This window comes from Oncorhynchus mykiss, chromosome 2 (assembly GCF_013265735.2).
Source record: "Oncorhynchus mykiss isolate Arlee chromosome 2, USDA_OmykA_1.1, whole genome shotgun sequence".
NCBI classification, from domain to species: Eukaryota; Metazoa; Chordata; class Actinopteri; order Salmoniformes; family Salmonidae; genus Oncorhynchus; species Oncorhynchus mykiss.
Genome location: NC_048566.1, coordinates 92,717,382 through 92,741,314, shown reverse-complemented (window position 1 = coordinate 92,741,314; position 23,933 = coordinate 92,717,382). Strand labels below are relative to the sequence as shown.

The 23,933-nt window shown below is 42.3% G+C and overlaps 1 protein-coding gene across 6 annotated transcripts in view; it reads right to left on the bottom strand.

Moving 5' to 3' along the window:
* Positions 1 to 23,933, bottom strand: part of LOC110499936 (anoctamin-1) — a 103,803-nt gene that overhangs the window by 58,670 nt on the left and 21,200 nt on the right. For 3 of the 6 annotated variants that reach the window (XM_036959174.1, XM_036959203.1, XM_036959178.1), the window contains exons 1-3: positions 12,546 to 12,759; positions 5,172 to 5,519; positions 922 to 1,020 (exon numbers count right to left, since the gene is read on the bottom strand). In XM_036959174.1, coding sequence (XP_036815069.1) covers positions 922 to 1,020; positions 5,172 to 5,519; positions 12,546 to 12,689 — 591 coding nt within the window. In that variant the 5' untranslated portion in view covers positions 12,690 to 12,759. Of the gene's footprint in view, positions 1 to 921; positions 1,021 to 5,171; positions 5,520 to 12,545; positions 12,760 to 23,933 lie in introns of those variants that run through there. The other 3 variants (XM_036959188.1, XM_036959199.1, XM_036959213.1) reach the window with 2 other exon arrangements.

Genomic DNA, 23,933 nt, shown 5'->3' with positions numbered 1-23,933 from the left:
ACCTGGACTATTTTCATTGTGTGCCTCCCCCCTCTTTTACGCTGCTGCTATTCTCTGTTCATCATATATGCGCAGTCACGTTAACTATACATTCATGTACATATGTAAATACTACCTCAATTGGCCCGACCAACCAGTGCTTCCGCACATTGGCTAACCAGGCTATCTGCATTGTATCCCGCCACCCACAACCCGCCAACCCCTCTTTTACTCTACTGCTACTCTCTGTTCATCATATATGCATAGTCACTTTAACCATATCTACATGTACATACTACCTCAATCAGCCTGACTAATCGATGCCTGTATGTAGCCTCACTACTTTTATAGCCTCGCTACTGTTATTTTTCACTGTTATTTTACTGTTGTTTTGATTTCTTTACTTACCTATTGTTCACCTAATACCTTTTTTTGCACTATTGGTTTGAGCCTGTAAATAAGCATTTCACTGTAAGGTCTACCTACACCTGTTGTATTCGGCGCACGTGACAAATAAACTTTGATTTGATTTGATTTGAATCCACTCATTTGAAGGGGTGTCCAAAACCTTTTGTATATATAGTGTACCTACAATATATAGATATACATTCAGGTCTACTACATGATTCCATACGTGTTATAGATATACATGTTTGTGCCCAGGAGGTTAACCAGGGCACAAACAGGTCAGAGAGAATGAGAATGGCTGAAAACGTGTCTGTGTCTGAAAACGTGTCTGTGTCTGAAAACGTCACTAGCTGTCAAAACCTTGATTCCTCTGTCCTTGTTTCCTCTGTCCTTGCTTCCTCTGTCCTTGTTTCCTCTGTCCTTGCTTCCTCTGTCCTTGCTTCCTTTGTCCTTGTTTCCTCTGGTTCTCACCTCCCTCTCAAAGCTCATTGGAGAAGCTTGTAACCGTTACATATCATTCAACAGTTAACTTACTTTTTTCGTGGGCATCTTGAGCTTCATAAACTCTGCCTCTCGACAGAGCACATGCCATGGAGCATGAATCTTCACAAAGCCCACACCTGGAGTTTTAGTCTGAAATAAACAAAAAAACAATTCATTTCATGAAATAAACTTCATTTTTTTAACAATAAAATGGAAGTTTAAGGTTTGGTTGGCAAGTACTGAATGCCCAACCCTTTGGCTATAATGTCCCTTTTTATGCTAGACCAACAACAGTATATGACATGACAGCATCAACATTAGAGGTATGTATAAAGGCAACAAACTAAAAGAATGAAAGAAATGCATGTGTTTATCTCTTGTCTTTAAGGAAAGCAATACATTCATCTGGATGACAGTTGGTTAAACAACGGTCTCCAAACAAATCCCTCTTCTATAGTCAGTTCAATCAAAACAATGTCTGGGAACTGAAGGCTACTTACTGTATGGCACAGAGACAAAGAGACACCATGGGAAATCATGAGAAGAATCAGCTACCCTTCTATAGAAACACGTCATCATCATTACAATGATAACGTAAGCATTTGAACCCAGGACAATGACAAAAAAGTTCAAACTAGTACCGACACAAATAGTATTCCACAGTACTGTATGTTGAACAACATCAACACAGGAGGGATTCACTGTGAAGGCTTTGATGCTGCTGTCACCCAGTTACCCAGATATGACCCCCATGATATCATTTACATGGAATCAGTGGTTACTGAGATGCTCATTCACCCACTGACATGGTACAGCACAGAGCATCTGTTCCAATCTGCAGCTCCTCCTGTGAGAAGACAAGCATGGCTAGCAGGGGATGGCCTCTAACTTGATCTCAAATTCTAAACAACCACCTGTTACAGGCTATCTCAGTTTGTATTGTCTTCAATAGAGCTAAGACAAGCATCATTAGTAACAAGGGACGCAGAATCTTAAACAAAACACAGTCTCTAACTTTCATCTCAATCCCTTGAACAACCGACTGTCTTAACAGCCTTTGTCACTTTCTATCATCTATCAGCCAGCATCATGTTTGTTGTTGATACAGATCATCAGTCTTTGCATAACATCTTATAAAAGTACCTTGGACTTGACATGCCTCTGTGCTGTGTACTGTATGTCAAGCGACAAATGTCACCATGTCTGAAACATTAGGAGTGACATTTTCAACGACTCAGGACGCGGTGGTGTCAGCGCTATCTATAGGCTGAATCAGTTTGAGTACTCAGAGCAGCATTTAATCAGAAGTGATTTAGGAATGCAGCAGCTCATTTGTGAGACTGTATCATGTATCCTGTTCCCACCATCACATTGTAAAACACACAGAGCCCTCAGTTAGAGGTTTTGATAGAGGCAGTCTTGGATCAAAATGTGGTTGTGTAACTAGCCTAACTAAAGGTACGCGGTGGAGCAACCGTGTGTGCAGGTCCTACTTCATTTATACTAGTTTTCTTTGGCCCAACGAACCTTAATAACAAGTGATGCTGCAACAAGTATTGAATTTAGGCGTGCAGATCTAAAAGACATCCAGTCAACTAGAATGTAGTCTCGCACTGTCAGACATCACATTGCATTCTGGTTTGAGAATCAGAGACAACTAGAATGTAGTCTCGCACTGTCAGACATCACATTGCATTCTGGTTTGAGAATCAGAGACAACTAGAATGTAGTCTCGCACTGTCAGACATCACATTGCATTCTGGTTTGAGAATCAGAGACAACTAGAATGTAGTCTCGCACTGTCAGACATCACATTGCATTCTGGTTTGAGAATCAGAGACAACTAGAATGTAGTCTCGCACTGTCAGACATCACATTGCATTCTGGTTTGAGAATCAGAGACAACTAGAATGTAGTCTCGCACTGTCAGACATCACATTGCATTCTGGTTTGAGAATCAGAGACAACTAGAATGTAGTCTCGCACTGTCAGACATCACATTGCATTCTGGTTTGAGAATCAGAGACAACTAGAATGTAGTCTCGCACTGTCAGACATCACATTGCATTCTGGTTTGAGAATCAGAGACAACTAGAATGTAGTCTCGCACTGTCAGACATCACATTGCATTCTGGTTTGAGAATCAGAGACAACTAGAATGTTCTAGAAACATAGAGGGTCAAGGTTAGTTCATATGGGTTTCCTAGCAGAATTTTGTATTAATCACATCACTGTTTGAATCCCAAACATTGACACTCATCCACATCCCATCACCACCTCTGCTTCCTTCCTTCCCACTTCAGTCCCGTCCCAGTGTCCCTCCCTCTATTAGATACAGATGTGAATTACTCCCACTTAAATGTCCTCTATAGACAGATTAGTATAGTCAACAGCACTTTAATGATCTATAATACTTAGGGCGCCTATTTTAATCAACTAACTCCACAATGGACAGACGATGAGAGGAAATGATAAAATACCTAAACATTACTCCACTCTCTCCGCTAAGATCATAAGACAGAGATTATTCTGTATGTCTTCCTCCACGGTGAACAGTCTGACACGATAACCACATGGGAAACACTTTGGTAATAGAATGATGGCTTGAATGCAATTTCGGGACAAAATGGAAAATTATACCAAGATGATTTATAACACAGTGAGTGAATGGCACCCAGAACCAAATCTCGCACTGCCTTGTAACAAAAGTCCACAAAAATACTAGACATATGACGTAATTTATATCTCTCTTTCTCAGAGTTTGTACTGCTCTTAAAGAGTACAGTCAAGGTATTCTGAGTGATCTTCCAGCTGGCATTGCCACACATTAGTTGCCTGGCGCTGTGTGTATGATTGTGCTTGTGTGTGGATGTGTGTTTGTGTGTGTCTGTGCATGGTGTGATCCTTCCACAGAGCCCTGCCCTGTCTGTCCCTGACTTGGTAAAGAGATCTACCATGGCAGCTGTCATCTTGCCATCCTCAGCACTTGGACCGACTTAGTCTCATATTACTGGACTTCACCCTCATGACATCCTCAGGTCCTGTCCATGACAGGTTACTGTCGGTCAACGCACCACAAGACTACTACTAGAACTACACAGGGGTTTCCTTTATTCATTCACTCTCATGACATCTAATCCAACAAGTTGATTCAACGGCTGCCATACTTAAAAAATATATTTTCTTTTGATCCTGATCAGTGATTTTGAATTCAAAATGCATTGGCTTTGAACAAGAAAAATAAAGCATAACACTGATACTAATTATGTAATGTTTAAAGGGGCAGTGCAGTTAAAAACGAGATTTTACATTTTTTTTATGATATTTTCACACTATGAGGTCAAAATGACACTAAAACTGTGAACATTTGGATAATGCCCATTTTGTGTAAGAGCTGTTTGAAAAAAAATCCTGGAATTCCCAGCCTGTTCAGGTGGGATGGAGATTTTGGCCTAGATCATGACATCACAATCTGATTTGATTATTGTAACCAAGGACCAGTCCGTTTTTATTTGCATATGTATCCTCCTACTTTGAAGGGTCGTCTCTAGAGTCTAAACCAATGGTTCACAAATGGTTTTTCCTCAGGACCCAAATTGGACCAAATTACAGTGGCTTGCGAAAGTACTCACCCCGTTGGCATTTTTCCTATTAGATCTTATTTAGGGGCTTCATAGCAAAGGGGGTGAATACATATGCACACACCACTTTTCCATTGATTGATAAAAAATTAAAAAATTGAAACAAGTTTTTTTTTTTTTATTTCACTTCACCAATTTGGACTATTTTGTGTATGTCAATTACATGAAATCCAAATAAAAATATATTTTAATCACAGGTTGTAATGCAACAAAATATGAAAAACGTCAAGGGGGTTGAAAACTATTGCAAGGCACTGTAAATCCAACAAACAAACAAACCAATGACAGTAGCCAGGCAGGTTAAAAGGTTACCCCGGGTTACCCCAGTTACCCTGGTTACTGCTGCAAGTCCTGCTAGCCCTCTATAGGCCGGTTTCAGCTGGTGCTGTACCAAAGTACAATGTATCTTTTGTATACTGTTACATGGTGGGGGCTCAAGGCAAACTGGCTGACCTAAGCCCAAAGACAAAAATACCCCTGATCCACCAGCCAGCTGGAAAACAAAGACTGTAGAGGTGCAGCGGTGTTGTGTTGTGTGGAATACACTCCCCTCTCTGCCCTAAGCTAACTCATAGCTAACGCTAGACCTGGACATTGCTGATAATATCGTGTGTTTGGTCAAAAAGAACAGAACAGAGAAGCCGTAGAGAAGCAACTCACATCCTCATCCTTCTCCAGCTCAATGCCCATATCCCTCAGGTTGCCCTCAAACTCCTCCCGGTGGAGGCGCTTGTCGTCCACGTGGTAGTCCATGCTGTGGTCTTGGGAGGCCACCTCCGGGTCACCTCTGGGCTGAGGGGGTGGCGCTCGTCCCAGCCTGGCTGTCCCACGGCGGAGGCTCCGTGTAAAGGCGTTGTCAGTGAAGCGGGAGGACTGTCGGTTGGAGCGCGAGCTGCTGGGCTTTTTGATGTGGTAGGTGAGGATGTAGTCCACCCGCCTCTCTCCGTCCTGAAAGTACAGGCCATGCTGACATCCTGTGTTCTCCTCAGGTGTCAGGCAGTTTAGGAGCTGGGGAGAGAGGGGAGGGCTGTGCATTAGAGGGCTGCTTGGGCTAGATGCCTAGCTGGATCATGTGCACGTGTGTATGTGTGTGTGCTGTGCAGCTTTTGCCATTTGTCGTGAGAGGCACAGCATGGTTAATGAGCCAGTTAGACTACAGGGGTCAAGGTGGGGTCAAGCTAGTCCCAATAGGGCTGATAAGGAATTGAGTTGAAGTGATCACTCTCAGTGACTTAGAACCCGAATGCTGATTTGCAAGGCAAGCAATATTGATAATTATTTGGTTAACTATTTACTTAAAAACATGTATTTAACATTTTTATATCCAAAAAAAGGCTTGTGTTGCTACTCTGTGTGTGTACAAACAATTCAACAAATATTCCTGCTGCTATGTTTTATGATATATCATTCATTTATATGAAAGGTGTCTATAGTTATAGTGTTAAAATCTATTAGTCAACAAAATTCAATAGGATTTTCCTGAACATATATCACAGCAGAGAAGGTCGAAATATATTTTATAATCATAACAATCAGAGAACAAATGGAGAATAAAATATTGAAAAAATAAATGTAGGATTTTGACAATAGTGTAATATGCCAGATTTCTCATCTACTGTTTCCCTACAAACCAGAAAATATCAAACTATTGAGAGAAAGTTATTCTTTACATAGAATTGCAATCTTATACTGTGGTTTGTTTAAAAGAAGGTGTCTTATATGGCCATTATAACATTTACATTTTTTTACACAAATAATCAAAATTCCTATATATCCACTTGGATATTTGTGTCATGATTATAACAGCATGCATGACATACTCATGGTTGATCCGGTTTCACTTGGATATGTACAGTATATGGCAGGTTTTCAGAGGGATATAACAAATGCTGAAATCCAAGCTTGTTTGACCATTAATGTTTGTGTGACCAAAACTCTTTGCTTATTCCTGACCTGGTGGTCCAATAGTCACGATTATCATTAGATACATCTAACAGGGTTATCTCTGGAACATCACCTATAGAAACAAATATTTGATTTGAAGTGTTATGGGCTGATGAAGAACTGCATATAAATGCTATCAACATACAGTATTATTTACCTAACTGGCAGTTACATGGAGCATTGTTAAGGCCTTCCTGAACTACAGTAGCTTATTTCAGGTCAGAGTGCCAAAACGATTGATGATTATTGCCTGTGTGTGTGCAGACATGTGGGTGTTTCTTGTGTTTGGGTGAGCAAGGCTGACTGACTGTGATCTTTAGCGATCTGGATTGGTTTGATGACTTATCAGCTGTAATAATATTGTCCAATAATCCTGCAGACTATTTTGATAGCACTGACTGACCCAACTGATTTTCTATTTTTAATCATTGTGGCCCGCCCCACATTAATACAATCACTTAATTCAATGACCTAATTTGACAATTCCACCCAATTCCATACTCTACCTCACATGCTCCCGAGTTGCGCAGCGGTCTAAGGCATGGCATCTCAGTGTTAGAGGCATCACTACAGACCTTGGTTTGATTCCAGGCTGTATCACAACCGGCCGTGATTGGGAGTCCCATAGGGCGTTTTGGCCGGGGTAGGCCGTCATTGTAAATAAGAATGTGTTCTTAACAGACTTGCCTCGTTAAATAAAGGTCAAATAAATTATGAAAATCTAAGACACTGTTCCATTTGTAACACTGACTGGGAAGATTTTAGGAGGCACTCACTACTGATGTGGGTTATGTAAGGTTAAGGGGAGAGTGGAGTAAGTATCAATTCATTCAGTATCAATCCGTCAAGGGAAATATAGTATTCTTTCAACAAAGACATTACACAAAAAATAAAAAATGGCAGCGACAGAGAGGGCTGCCTTGCTTCTAGCTCTTAGGAAACGTATTTTTTTCACAAGCATTTCGCTACACCCGCAATAACATCTGATAAACACATGGATGTGACCAAATGTTGTTTATTTGATACACTGAGAGTAGAAAATATTAGGAACACCTTCCTCATATTGCGTTGCACCCCGATTTGCCCTCAGAACAGCCTCAAGTCGTCAGGGCATGGACTCTACAAGGTGTTGAAAGCATTCCACAGGGATGCTGGCCCATGTTGACTCCAATGCTTCCCACTGTTTCAAGTTGGCTGGATGTCCTTTGGGTGGTGGACGATTCTTGATACACACGGAAACTGTTGGGCATGAAAAACCCAGCAGGGTTGCAGTTCTTAACACACTCAAACGGCTGTGCTTGGCACCTACTGCCATACCCCATTCAAAGGCACTTAAATATTTTGTCTTGCCCATTCACTCTCTGAATGGTACAAATACACAATCCATGCCTCAATTGTCTCAAGGCTTAAAAATCCTTCTTTAATTAACATCTATCCTCTCCTTCATCTACACAGATTGAAGTGGATTTAAACAAGTAACATCAATAAGGGATTAAAGCTTTCACCTGGTCAGTCTATGTCATTGAAAGAGCAGGTGTTCCTAATGTTTTGTCCACCAAGTGTATATTTCAGGATGTTGTGTGTCCCTGGAAATAATCAGAAGTCATGTAAATATTACAGTTTTGTTTTTTAATAATTTTAAGCATCTTTTAACATATGCTAAACACCTAACAAACACTAAAATATCCCAGTGATAATGGCTTGCATTACGCATGGGAAGAAAACACTTCAATATGTACAACTTGACATTGGCTCAACTATTGGTTCAACTTACTCCGTGGTCATTGGCTCAACCATTGGTTCAACTTACTCCGTGGTCATTGGCTCAACTATTGGCTCAACTTACTCCGTGGTCATTGGCTCAACTATTGGCTCAACTTACTCCGTGGTCATTGGCTCAACTATTGGTTCAACTTACTCCGTGGTCATTGGCTCAACCATTGGTTCAACTTACTCCGTGGTCATTGGCTCAACTATTGGTTCAACTTACTCCGTGGTCATTGGCTCAACTATTGGTTCAACTTACTCCGTGGTCATTGGCTCAACCATTGGTTCAACTTACTCCGTGGTCATTGGCTCAACTATTGGTTCAACTTACTCCGTGGTCATTGGCTCAACCATTGGTTCAACTTACTCCGTGGTCATTGGCTCAACCATTGGCTCAACTTACTCCGTGGTCATTGGCTCAACCATTGGTTCAACTTACTCCGTGGTCATTGGCTCAACCATTGGCTCAACTTACTCCGTGGTCATTGGCTCAACCATTGGTTCAACTTACTCCGTGGTCATTGGCTCAACCATTGGCTCAACTTACCACGTAGCCATTGGCTCAACCATTGGTTCAACTTACTCCGTGGTCATTGGCTCAACCATTGGCTCAACTTACCACGTAGCCATTGGCTCAACCATTGGTTCAACTTACTCCGTGGTCATTGGCTCAACCATTGGCTCAACTTACTCCGTGGTCATTGGCTCAACCATTGGCTCAACTTACTCCGTGGTCATTGGCTCAACCATTGGCTCAACTTACTCCGTGGTCATTGGCTCAACCATTGGCTCAACTTACTCCGTGGTCATTGGCTCAACCATTGGCTCAACTTACTCCGTGGTCATTGGCTCAACCATTGGCTCAACTTACTCCGTGGTCATTGGCTCAACCATTGGCTCAACTTACTCCGTGGTCATTGGCTCAACCATTGGCTCAACTTACTCCGTGGTCATTGGCTCAACCATTGGCTCAACTTACTCCGTGGTCATTGGCTCAACCATTGGCTCAACTTACTCCGTGGTCATTGGCTCAACTTACCCCAAGGCAAACATTCTGACTATATTAGCCCACACAGCTACAAGGATGCACTTTCATGTTAGGTTTAGGACCTCATATTGAAGGTTATAGATACTCCAACGGAAGTATAGAACAATATTAAAATGTTCTACTTTGGTTTAGATACAAGCATCACGAAACCTCTAACACAATAAATGTTCTTGACTTGGTGAAAATTATTTTTGGGGACCTAACCTGCTTACCACTTTTTCCATGTGGTTTCTTCCTTCACATTTGCCATGAAATGATGACCTCTGCCTAAATATTTGGTAAAATAATAGATTTTGTGTATGGTTTCCTAAAAACAAGGGGGCTTAATGTACCCTTTTTCCTTGTAATAGGCTATGAAGTAAAACTTCCAGGTTTCAAACTATTAAGTAGGCCTACAGTATATGTTTTCAACATGCAGACTGCCTCCTGTTCAGACTGCAAGGTAGCTGATGATAGCCTACCATATGCCTGCACTCAAATGGCAGTTGCTTAATATTAAGAGGAGTTGAGAAATAAATAGCCTCTTTTTAACAGTGGATATCTGTTGCATGTAGAAATGTTGCGCAATGAGTGGGCTTATCAGAACACATGTTTGACCCTCAACACGGGGACCCGTCAGGGGTGCGTTCTTAGTCTGCTTCTGTACTTCCTGTTCATCCACGACTGCGTGGCCAAGCACGACTCCAACACCATCATGAAGTTTGCTGACAACACAACAGTGGTAGGCCTGATCACCGGCAATGATGAGACAGCCTATAGGGAGGAGGTCAGAGACCTGACACTTTCCCCCTCAGGAGACTGAAAATATTTGTCATGGGTCCCCAGATCTTCAAAAGGTTTTACAGCCTCACCATGGCAACCATGGCAACCATGACAACTGCTCGGCATCTGACTGTAAGGTGCTACCGAAGATAGTGTGTATCGCCCAGTACATCACTGGGATCAAGCTTCCTGCTATCCAGAGCCTATAAACTAGGCTGTGTCAGAGGAAGGCCCCAAAAATTGTCAAAGACTCCAGTCACCCAAGTCATAAACTGTTCTCTCTGTTATCGCATGGAAAGCGGTACCGGAGCGCCAAGTCTAGGTCCAAAAGGCTCCTTAAAACCTCTTAGGGATAGGGGGTGGTATTTTCACGTCCGGATGAAAAGCACGCCCAAAGTAAACTGCCTGCTACTCAGGCCCAGAAGATAGGATATGCATATAATTGGTAGATTTCGATAGAAAACCCTCTAAAGTTTCTAAAACTGTTAAAACGATGTCTGTGATAATAACATAACTTATTTGGCAGGGAAAACCCAGAGGGCAAACCATCCAGGATTTTTTTTTTTTTGAGGTGACAGTGTTTTCAATGAGGTTTCTATGTGGATCTAGATTTCTAAGGCACTTGCTTGCAGTTCCTATCGCTTCCACTGGATGTCAACAGTCTTTAGAAATTGGTTGATGTTTTTCCTTTGAGAAATGAAGAAGTAGGGCTGTTCAGAACGAGGGTCGAGTCTAGTATACTGTTGTGGTTGGGGCGATTTGAAAGCTCGCTCCACTTTGTTTTTATCCGCTATTGAAGGCAGTTTATCCCATCTTAAATTGTATCTATTATTTACGCTAAAAAATACCGAAAGTTGTATTAGGAAAGTTGTTTGAAATGTTTGGATCAAGATTACAGGTAACTTATTAGATATTTTGTAGTCATGTTGCTTGAGTTGGAACTGGTGTTTGGAACTGAGTCAAACGCACCAAATACATTTTGGAGCTATAACGGCGGAATTTATCGAACAAAATGACCATCTATGATGTTTATGGGACATATTGGAGTGCCAACAGAAGAAGATCTTCAAAGGTAAGGCATGAATTATATCGTTATTTCTGAGTTTTGTGTCGCGCCTGGCAGGTTGAATTATGATTGTAATGTGTTTGTTTGATCGTGTGCTGTCCTCAGATAATAGCATGGTTTGCTTTCGCCGTAAAGCCTTTTTGAAAACTGACACAGTGGCTAGATTAGCAAGAAGTTAAGCTTTAATTTGGTGTTTTGCACTTGTGAATGTATGAAAGTAAAATTTTTCAAATATTATTTTTGAATTTCGCGCTATGCCATTTCACTGGATGTTATCGAAACGTTCCGCTAGCGGAACCCCTAGCCATAAAAGGTCAGCTTCTACCCCAAGCCACAAGACTGCTGAAAAATTAATCAAAATGGCCACCTGGACTATTTACATTGACATTTGTTTTTACACTGCTGCTACTTGCTGTTTATTATCTATGCATAGTCACTTTACCCCTACCTACATGTACAAATTACCTCGACTAACCTGTACCCCCGCACATTAACTCGGTACCGGTACCCCCTGTATATAACCTCGGTACTGTTATTTTATTGTTCTACTTTTTATATATTTTTTTTACTTTAGTTTATTTTATAACTTTCTTTCTTGAACTGCATTGTTGGTGTTGTGTTTGTAAGTAAGCATTTCATGGTAAAGTCTACACCTGTTGTTTTCGGTGTGTGACAAATTATGTGACAAATAAAATTTGATTTGATTTGATGTGCTGTGAGAGTGATCTGTCACTGCGCAACACGTGATATTCCGCTCAAACTGGGCTCTGTATGAAAATACACACAAGCCGATTTGATTCCCTATAGACTGATGAGCATGACTGGTCACATTTATTTTTAGCGGCTGACTGCCTAACATCCTAATTTACAATTTGCATTTATGATAGGCCCGATCAGCAATTCATTTGGTCAGACGGGCCCCTCGAGAACGCCCCGTCCCCTCTGTGCTGAGTCTAACTCCACGCCTGGGAACAAGACAGTACAACGTGTCAGATGTCTACAGTAGATCCTTGTTCTGTAATTAGCCTACATGATAATTATCTCTCTACAAACTGCCAAACCAGGTCAAGCCATTTCTCAACTATATTGAGATAAAAACCTTACAAAAAAGTTATAAAGAATGGATTAACAATAGGCAAAATAGTGTAAATGCAGTTGAAAAACATATTCAGGCTATTACTCAACCCACTTGATGAGTAAGTAGGTTTTTCAACTACATTTACACTAAACAAACACAATTCTGACTTTCACCTATTATTTTCCAACAAATCAATCAAATCAAAAGGCTAAGCAAGTGAAATAACTGCCAAACCTATCTTTACTATAAAAACATATAGCAAACTGTTATGTGATGAAGATTTCCCCCTGAGATAGTTAGTCTCAGTCTCCTAGTATGTAAACACATTATGTAAATTCATACATACTGTATCTTTGTCATTCTACTCACTTGAAATTTGCCATGAAAAATTACATCCTTTAAGAAGTGCCTGGGCTTCCTAGGTGTAGCCTCTGCGTCATGAAGCAGTGAAGTCCCTGAGCTCTCTGGTGTTTCTCCAGCCATCTTCCCATCACTAGGCGAGTGCTGCCACATACTACTGCTATCAAACACAGCTCTTTCTCTCTTTCTCTCTCCCGCTCTCTCTGTCACCGTCCACAGCGTTGAACCAAGCCCAAAGTCTCCCTGCTACAAGACCTAGTACTTGTTACTTGAGAAGAGTCTGAGAGTCTGAGATGCCAAGTAGCTAATATTAGACTTGATCTGAATGCGACAAGGTGCCCTCTCATTTCCCAATCTCTCATTACATATCATAGGTATAAGAGATATTCCCATCTTCTTCTGGGTCTGCTAGTCATTCCGAGGTCAAGGTTAAGCTGCGTTACATTTCATTAGAATGTAAACATTGGCCCAACCAATACAAACATTCCCCTGAGAGGGCCCTCAGTGAGAGATTGTGTCATCGCAACACAGCGAAGGTGTACCACTTCAGATGTGGCACTGGATACGCGCTGTTGAACAAGGGGGATTAAACACTTCTAATGCTGTGTATATTCACAAGATCAGTTAGAGTAATAGAACCATCTACACAAAATATTACAGTGATTAACAATGTCAATTGGTGCTTGTTGTCACGACTCCTACCGAAGGTGGCTCCCCTTCCCGTTCAGGTGGCACTCGGCGGTCGTCGTCACCGGCCTACTAGCTGCCACTGATTCTTTCCTCCCCCTCCTTGTCTGTTTATTGGTTACACCTGTTGTCTATTTGGTGATTAGTTGGTCTTTATTAGCCAGCCGGCCCGCCTGCTCTTTGTGCAGGATTGTTTGTGTGACTAGTGTGCACGTTAGAAGTTAACGTGTTTTCCTGTTCGTGGAAAAATCTTTTTGCTGGACTGTTTTAGTCCCCGTGTTTGGGGCATTTGTTTTTGTGTGCGCCCTGTGTTTTCGTGGGGTGGCTTATGTTCGCCTTTTGTGCATTAAATAGCACTACCCTGAACTCTCTGCTTCCTGTGCCTGACTTCGCACCCACTACACCCAGATCCTTACACTTGTGTTATCAAGTGACATTTTAAGTAAATTCCAACAGGTGGGGGGGACGGCCCCCACAATAAGTAGGAGTTGATTGATGCTCAATGATAAATTCAAATCTTCCTACCATCACATCTAAGCCAATATGACACCAATGTCAATGGTGTCATATTGTTTAACTCCAATAACTCCTTTATTGGAGTAACACAACACACTCCCTGCATCTGGTCATGATACGTTCAGCTGGTACCAAGAACCATATACAGGATTTTTCGTTAGGAAAAAATTCAATGTCTTGCAACCACCTAGCTCAAATTCTTGGCGTATGATTAAAACGAGATTATAGCATCCATACGGTGACCATTGGACTTACAATTTGTCGGACTGAATACGTTTGTAGGTAGAACAGTTTTGATTAAATGTATAATTTATCGCTCTCATGTGCCCATAGAGAATCAGCGTTGCGCTAACTTTTTGTAGCATTTCTGTCAATGCTAACATATTTTTCAGCCTAATCTCAGAGTTCTTAAACCCAGTCCAAAGTACTTAAGTTGCTGCGCATCTGGTAGCTAGCTAGTAGAAGGCTTACTCTCAAGAACCCAAGGCAACCGAAGGCATTTTGTCTTATCCCAAGGTTTTCAGCCATGTGAACTACAATGTTTTTAAAACTTGTATAAATTAACAAAACATGAAAAGCTGAAATATCTTGAGTCAAAAAGTATTCGACCCCTTTGTTATGGCAAGCCTAAATAAGTTCAGGAGTAAAAATGTGCCTAACAAGTCAAATAATAAGTTTCATGGACTGACTCTGTGTGCAATAATAGTGTTCAACATGATTTTTGTATGACTACCTCATCTCTATACCCCACACTTACAGACCAAATATCTATAAGGTCCCTCAGTCGAGCAATGAATTTCAAACACAGATTCAACCACAAGACCAGGGAGGTTTTCTAATGCCACACAGAGAAGGGCACGTACTGGTAGATTCATTTTTTTTTTAAAGCAGACATTGAACATTCCTTTGAACATGGTTAAGTCATTAATTACACTTTGGATGGTGTATTAATACACCCAGTCACTACAAAGATGCAGGCATCTTTCCTAACTAAGTTGCCGGAGACGAAGGAAACCACACAGGGAATTCACCATGAGGCCAATGGTGACTTTAAAAGTTACACAGTTTAATGGCTGTGATAGGAGAAAACTGAGGATGGATCAACAACATCGTAGTTACTCCACAATACTGCATCATGTTATGGGTATGTTATGGGTATGATTGTCATCGGCAAGGACAAGGGAGTTTTTTGTTAGGATAAAAATACATGGAACAGAGCTAAGCACAGGCAAAATCCTAGAGGAAAACCTCCTTCAGTCTGCTTTCCAAAAGACCCCCGGGAGACAAATTCACCTTTCAGCAGGACAATAATCTAAAACACAAAGCCAAATATACACTGGAGTTGCTTACCAAGATGACATTGAATGTTCCTGAGTGGCATAGTTACAGTTTAGATTCAAATCAGCTTGAAAATCTATGGCAACACTTGAAAATGGTTGTCTAGCAATGATCAACAACCAATTTCACAAAGCTTGATGAAGTTAAAAAATAATAATGTGCAAATATTGTACAATCCAGCTCTGCAAAGCTCTTAGAGACGTATCCAGAAAGACTCACAGCTGTCAAAGGTGATTATAACATGTATTTACTCAGGGGTGTGAATACTTATGTTAACAAGATATATCTGTATTCCATTTTCAATACATTTGCAAACATTCTAAAAACATGTTTTCACTTTGTCATTATGGGCTATTGTGTGTAGATGGGTGAGGGTAAAAATAGATTTAATCTATTTTGATTTCAGGCTGTAACACAACAAAATATGGAATAAGTCAAAAGGGGTAAGAACACTTTCTGAAGGCACTGTAAACATAAAGTATTGATCATTTTAATCATATTAAAGAATCAAAACGTACTGTAACAATAAACATAGTACGCAAAGGAAAATAAACAAAAAGTAGTGAGCCTCCACCCCCAACCCTCCACCTCATTCCCCCAACCCCACCCATCCAACATGTCTCCATCCAACCACCCAACTCCCGCCCCACCACGTCTTTCACCACTTCCCACCCCCCTAGCAACCAGGGCTCATTGTCAGTTACCCCCCCCCCCTCCCGCCACACCGAAAACCCTCCCCATGTCCCCAAAAACAAAGAAAATAACAAATATATGTGACAGTTTGCACACACCTACTCATTCAAGGGTTTTTCTTTATTTTTTACTATTAAATACATTGTAGAATAATAATGAAGACATCAACACTATGAAATAACACATATGGAATCATGAAGCAACCAACAAAAATATATATATTTTAGAGTATGGTTAGGGATGCCGTCTGGGCGGCATGCCACCCACAGTCCTTGGTAGCAGGCCCTGTCGGTGGCACTGTGTTATCCTCAAAGTGGGCGAAGAAGTTGTTTAGCTTGTCCGGAAGCAAGACGTTGGTGTCCGCGACGTGTCTGGTTTTCCCTTTGTAATCTGTGTTTGTCTGTAGACCCTGCCACATGTCTTGTGTCTGAGCCATTGCATTGCACTTTGTCTCTGTACTGATGTTTTGCCTGTTTGATTGGTTTACGGAGGGAATAACTACACTGTTTGTATTTGGCCATATTCCCAATTACCTTGCCATGGTTAAATGAGGTGGTTTGCGCTTTCAGTTTTGCGCGAATGCTGCCATCTATCCACGGTTTCTGGTTTGGGTAGGTTTTACAAGTCACAGTGGGTACAACATCTCCTATACACTTGCTGATGAACTTTACAAGGGGTGTAGAGCCTAACTGGCGCATATAAGCAGCGCATGAGTTTCAAGTGCACCTTTATAATAAAAGCATTACATGCATAATCGCACTTGCGGTCACTTTTGATAATGGTGTTTTCCACTAATGGAACATTCGGGCTTATAGCCTACTACCACGAGTGCATTGCTGCGCTTATAATGTGAATAAATAGCCTAATAGTTTATCAACATATTTCAAGCTAAACGTTCTGATCTGTTGCGTCAGCCACATTGCATAAAAAATGTTTTTTGATGCTAGTGCTTGTATTCATTTAGGATCAATTGCATCCCACAACTATCCCAGACTATGTCTGGAATATTTATTTCTCACACAGAATAGAATAGGTGAACTTTTGTACTATGGGAGATAGTAGATTGACATAGGCTAGTGCTTTTGCTGTTTGTTAGGCCTACTCTTGTAGGCTGATGAAAAGTAAATGCGGATAGTTCTTCCAATATCTTCAATATGCACATCGGAATTGGATAAGGACGCGAGCAGTTGCGTCCCCGATGTGTCTGTCTTCACTTATAGCCACGTGACAAAGAGCCATGTGAGTGAGAGAAGCTTCGGATTGCACAGCACACTCAGGAAGAAGGGCACAATGCAGAACTTCGGGCCGCAAAAGGCATGGATTTTTTTTAGGGTGCGTTAAGGTCACAAAGGGATGCCGTCGTGAAATTTGAGGCATTATCAAGTGCTTGTCAAATTGTGAATGAGAGACTATTGGAGTGTCAAAGCAGAGCTCATGTCTCATGTCAAGCAACCTTTTTCAAATCATCATTAGTCGCATCATGCAGCCTTACAGTGTTTTAAAAATCAAAACAGAAAGCCCAATGTTTGTAGAACACCTAAAGTTACATTAATAACTCTAAATTAAGCAAATAGGAGTAGCTATTTCTTTGTTAACCACTTGCAATCCAAGATGGCGTATCAGTGCAAATGTGTTTTGTTCGTCCTCTCATGTACTTTTGTATTTTCTTGTATATATTTCAATATTAATTCAATTATACCTTCCAGTAACCTGCCTCACCCAATGTGATACGGAACCGCTATTATTTTAAATTTTTAGACCTCATAGCAAGAACCACCTCCGCTGTACCCGCACCCCACCATACACCTGTCTGCACATTATGCCCTGAATCTATTCTACCACGCCCAGAAATCTGCACCTTTTATTATTTGTCCCCAACGCTCTAGGCGACCAGTTTTGATAGCCTTTAGCCGTACCCTCATCCAACTCCTCCTCTGTTCCTCGGGTGATGTGGAGGTAAACCCAGGCCCTGCGTGTCCCCAGGCACCCTCATTTGTTGACTTCTGTGACCGAAAAAGCCTTGGTTTCATGCATGTCAACATCAGAAGCCTCCTCCCTAAGTTTGTTTTACTCACTGCTTAAGCACACTCCGCCAACCCTAATGTCCTTGCCGTGTCTGAATCCTGGCTTAGGAAAAATCATGGCCACCAAGAATCTTGGCCACCAAAAATTCTGAGATTTCCATACCCAACAACAACATTTTCCATACCCAACAACAGTTGCGATCTACTGCAGCGATAGTTCTGTCATACTTTCCAGGTCTATACCCAAACAGTTCAAACTTCTAATTTTAAAAATTAATCTCTCCAGAAATAAGTCTCTCACTGTTGCCGCCTGCTATCGACCCTCCTCCGCTCCCAGCTGTGCCCTGGACACCATTTGTGAATTGTTCGCCCCCCATCTAGCTTCAGAGTTCGTTCTGTTAGGTGACCTAAACTGGGAAATGCTCAACACCCGGCAGTTCTACATTCTAAGCTAGATGCCCTCAATCTCACACAAATCATCAAGGAACCCAACAGGTACAACCCTAAATCCGTAAACATGGGCACCCTCATAGACATTATCCTGACCAACTTGCCCTCCAAATACACCTAAGCTGTTTTCAATCAGGATCTCAGCAATCACTGCCTCATTGCCTGTATCCGCTATGGGTCCGCGGTCAAACGACCATCCCTCAACACTGTCAAACGCTCCCTAAAACACTTCTGCATGCAGGCCTTCCTAATCGCCCGGGTATCCTGGAAGGATACTGACATCATCCCATCAGTCGAGGATGCCTGGTCATTCTTTAAAAGTAATTTCCTCACCATCTTAGAGAAGCATGCCCCGTTCAAAAAATGCAGAACTAAGAACAGATATAGCCCTTGGTTCAATCCAGACCTGACTGCCCTTGACCAGCACAAAAACATCCTGTGGTGGTCTGCAATAGCATCGAATAGTCCCTGCGATATGCAACTGTTTCAGGGAAGTCAGGAACCAATACACGCAGTCAGAAAAGGCTAGCTTTTTCAAGCAGAAATTTGCATACTGTAGTTCTAACTCCAAAAGGTTTTGGGACACTGTAAAGTCCATGGAGAATAAGAGCACCTCCTCCCAGCTGCCCACTGCACTGAGGCTACGTAACACGGTCACCACCGATAAATCCATGATAATCAAAAATATCAATAAGCATCCTGGCTACTCCAACCCCGGCCATCAGCTCCCCCCCCCCCCCCCCCCCCCCCGCAGCTACTCGCCCAAGCCTCTCCACCTTCTCCTTAACCCAAATCCAGATAGCAGATGTTCTGAAAGAGCTGCAAACCTGGACCCGTACAAATCAGCTGGGCTAGACAATCTGAACCCTCTCTTTCTAAAACTATCCACCGCCATTGTTGCAACCCCTATTACCAGCCTGTTCAACCTCTCTTTCGTATCGTCCGAGATCCCTAAAGATTGGAAAGCTGCCGCGGTCATCCCCCTCTTCAAAGGGGGTGACACCCTAGACCCAAACTGTTGCAGACCTATATCCATCCTGCCCTGTCTATCTAAAGTCTTTGAAAGCCAAGTTAATAAACAGATCACTGACCATTTAGAATCACATCCTACTTTCACCACTGTGCAATCCAGCTTCCGAGCCGGTCACGGGGCACCTCAGCCAAGCTCAAGGTACTAAACGATATCATAACCACCATCGAAAAAAGACAGTACTGTGCAGCCGTCTTCATCGACCTGGCCAAGGCTTTCGACTCTGTCAATCACCGTATTCTTATCGGCAGACTCAATTGCCTTGGTTTTTCTAATGACTCCTCGCCTGGTTCACCAACTACTTTACAGATAGCGTTCAGTGTGTCAAATCGGGGGGCATGTTGTCCGGACCTCTGGCAGTCTCTATGGGGGTACCACAGGGTTAAATTCTCGGGCCGACTCTTTTCTCTGTATATATCAATGATGTCACTCTTGCTGCGGGCGATTCCCTGATCCACCTCTACGCAGACGACACCGTTCTGTATACTTCTGGCCCTTCCTTAGACACTGTGCTAACTAACCTCCAAACGAGCTTCAATGCCATACAACACTCTTTCTGTGGCCTCCAACTGCTCTTAAACGCTAGTAAAACCAAATGCATGCTTTTCAACTGTTCGCTGCCCGCACCCGCCCGCCCGGCTAGCATCACCACCCTGGACGGTTCCGACCTAGAATATATGGACAACTATAAATACCTAGGTGTCTGGTTAGACTGTAAACTCTCCTTCCAGATTCATATTAAACATCTCCAAAATCAAATCTAGAATCGGCTTTCTATTTCACAACAAAGCTTCCTTCACTCACCCCGCCAAACTTACCCTAGTAAAACTGACTGTCCTACCGATCCTCGACTTCGGGCATGTCATCTACAAAATAGCTTCCAATACTCTACTCAGCAAACTGGATGCAGTCTACCACAGTGCCATCCGTTTTATCACCAAATCACCTTATACCACCCACCACTGCGACCTGTATGCTCTAGTCGGTTGGCCCTCGCTACGTACTCTTCGCCAGACCCACTGGCTCCAGGTCATTTATACGTCTATGCTAGGTAAAGCTCCGCCTTATCTCAATTCACTGATCACGATAACAACACTCAGCCGTAGCACACGTTCCAGCAGGTACGCCCAGCCAGTCCAGGAGTTTTGTTTTTTTGTTTTGTTGGTGACGTCGGGGTGGATTCTGCGCCGATGGAACCGGGGTTGCCTAAGCCAGCCCATCGGGCTTTCACGCCCTGGCTGGCTCGAGAGGTTTTCCTGGCTCGGCGCTTTCCCATCCCACGTCACACTCCACTGGATCATCGGGCTCCCCTTCTGCTGTGGGATCAACAGGCTCTCATTGCCTCAGCCGGATCGTCAGGCTCTCATGCCTTGGCCGGCTCGCCAGGCTCGCCCGATTTGGTTCGATGGGTTTTCACGCCCCAACCGGCTTGCCCAGCGCTCATGTCTCGGCCGGTTCGCCCCGGTTTCGGGTGGCGTCCCAAGAGGGAAGGGTACTGTCATGTCTGCTCCCACTCTTCCCTTCCCCTGGCGCTTGAGGGTGCCAGATTACCCTGCATCACAAGCTCCTGCAATCATCACTAACACCTGCCCTCCCGTCACTCGTTTCAGCGTTATTGGACTCACCTGAACTCACTCATCACCTGTTATTTCCTCCCCTATACAGTATTTGTCAGTTCCCCAGCTCTTTTCCCCGCTGCTGAATTGTATTATTTTTGTCTTTTGAATTTGTTTCTGACGCTGTTCCTGTCTCGTCTCTGTCCGTTATAATTAAATGTTTTACTCCCCGTACCTGCTTAGTCTCTCCAGCGTCATTCCGCGTGACACAGTCATCCAATATGCTGTAATAGAAAAAATAGGCCATGCTCATCATTTTTTTAAATCCTCCCTCATCTTAAATTGCTCCGACCGTCACTGCTCTGAAGAATATGAATTGGGCTTTTTGAGAAGGTTTGAATCCTAAGCAACTTGCCTACACAATGTTTGAAGTACAATAGATGAAGACAGCTACTGTAACAGGTCAAAGCTGTGTGGTGGAAATCTTTGGTAGAGCATGGGTAAAGTAGTCAATGTGATGCTTGTGAATGTCCTTACTTTTTCAGTTTCAGACCAATGCCCACCTCTCACTCAAAACATGTTTTTGTTTGTTTCTAATTGAACCTTTATTTTGACAGGGAGTCATGCTGAGACCGATAATATTTTACAGGTGGGCCCTGTTATTACAAAAACAAATTAAGGTTAGTAATAGAAGATAGTCAACAAATGTAAAACTATATTTGTGAACTACTAGTTAATAGCCACAACAACAAAAACATCTTGGACAGAATCTTAAAATGTTGTGACATTGCATAACTCTGAAAAATAGTCTCCAGGGACAGTTTATTTTTAGCTACTAAAAAAGTAAAACAAATACACAACTAACTAATAAACATAACAAGAGCAGCCTTGTAAACCAGCGAGTGGTCCCAGAGGAAAACATGTCTCAGTCTGCTCCACACAGGAAGCTGAGGCAAAGTTCACTTCTCACAGGTCTAGGGAACATAAGGATGTGGTCAGATCACCCCAATGCTTAGTGTTACTGTATACAGCTAGCCTAGGACACTCCTATTTATTTTCCCAGGTACGTTGACTGAGAACACATTCTCATTTACAGCAACGACCTGGAGAATAGTTACAGTGGAGAGGAGGGGGGGATGAATGAGCCAATTGCAAACTGGGGATGATTCGGTGGCCATGATGGTATGAAGGCCAGATTAGGAATTTAACCAGGACATCAGGGTTAACACTCCTATTCTTACAAAAAGTGCCATGGGATCTTTAGTGACCACAGAGAGTCAGGACACCCGTTTAATGTCTCATCCAAAAGACAGCACCCTACACAAGGCAATGTCCCCAATCACTTCCCTGGGGCATTGGGATATTTTTTTAGACCAGAGGAAAGGGTGCCTCCTACTGGCCCTCCAACACCACAGCATCTGGTCACCCATCCATGGACTGGCCAGGACCAACCCTACCCTACTTCAGAAGTGAGCCAGCAGTGGGAGGCAGGGTGTTATGCTGCTGGCAATGACCCAAGTGCTGTATACAGCTAGGAAAGTCCTTACAGCTAGCCTAGGACATTACTGTATACAGCTAGCCTATGACATTACTGTATACAGCTATCATATGACATAATATGATTACTATATTTTTGCTGGTAAGGTAACTGATGACCGTTTTTTGTAATCAGATTACATGTAGCATGTAATCAGTTACTCCCCAATCCTGCTAATACATTTTCTCAATAATGACCGTAAAATGTCTAGCAAACCACCTGTAGGCCAAACAACTAATTAACTTAGCCAGCATTTCCCAAAAGGCTTGTCACAGAACTGTTCCATGTCTACATCAACACAAAATATCCAACACCTAGTAGACATTGTTTCATGTTATCAGTCAGTCAAGAGTTATACACTTGTCACAGTGCGGCGTGTTACGTATGCAGACAGAGTAGAGAAATAGAGTACCAGTCAAAAGTTTGTGATTGGAAGACTGTATGTAGTGATGCATATAATCCTTCAGAACAACATATAGGCCTTCAGCTATTTTTCTTGCCTGTCCTTAATATGTGCGAACAGGCATATGCCACCACATGCCATATCATATGTCACTAGACATTTACAATACCAGTCAAAAGTTTGGACACAACTACTCATTCAATGGTTTTTCTTTATTTTTACTAAGTTATACATTGTAGAATAATAGTGAAGACATCAAAACTATGAAATAACACATATAGAATCATGTAGTAAGCAAAAAAGTGTTAAACAAATCAAAATATATTTTATATTTCAGATTCTTCAAAATAGCCACCTTTTGCCTTGATGACAACTTTGCACACTCTTGGCATTCTCTCAACCAGTCACCTGGAATGCACTTAAATGAACAGGTGTGCCTTGTCAACAGTTAGTTTGTGTAATTTCTTTGCTTCTTAATGTGTTTGAGCCAATCAGTTGTGTTGTGACAAGGTGGGGGTGGGGGGTGTATACAGAAGACAGTCCTATTTGGTAAAAGCACGTCCATATTATGGCAAGAACAGCTAAAATAAGCAAATAAGTCCATCATTACTTTAAGACATGAAGGTCAGTCAATGCAGAACATTTCAAGAACTTGAAGTTTCTTCAAGTGCAGTTGCAAAAACCATCAAGCGCTATGATGAAACTGTCTCTCATGAGGACCGCCACAGGAAAGGAAGACCCAGAGTTACCTCTGCTTCAGAGGATTAGTTCATTAGAGTTACCTGTCTCTCATGAGGACCGCCACAGGAAAGGAAGACCCAGAGTTGCCTCTGCTGCAGAGGATAAGTTAATCAGAGTTACCAGCCTCAGATATTGCAGCTCAAATAAATGGTTCAAAGAGTAACCCTCAACATCAACTGTTCAGAAGAGACTAAGTAAATCAGGCCTTCATGGTGGAATTGCTGCAAAGAAACCACTACCAAAGGACACTAAGAAGAGACTTGCTTGGACCAAGAAACACGAGCAATGGACATTAGACCGGTGAATATCTGTCCACATTTTTGGTTCTAACCGCCGTGTCTTTGTGAGACGCAGAGTAGGTGAACAGATTTTTTTTAAATGGTGGAGAGATGGAGGAGATGGCCGCCGTTTTACGGTCTCCT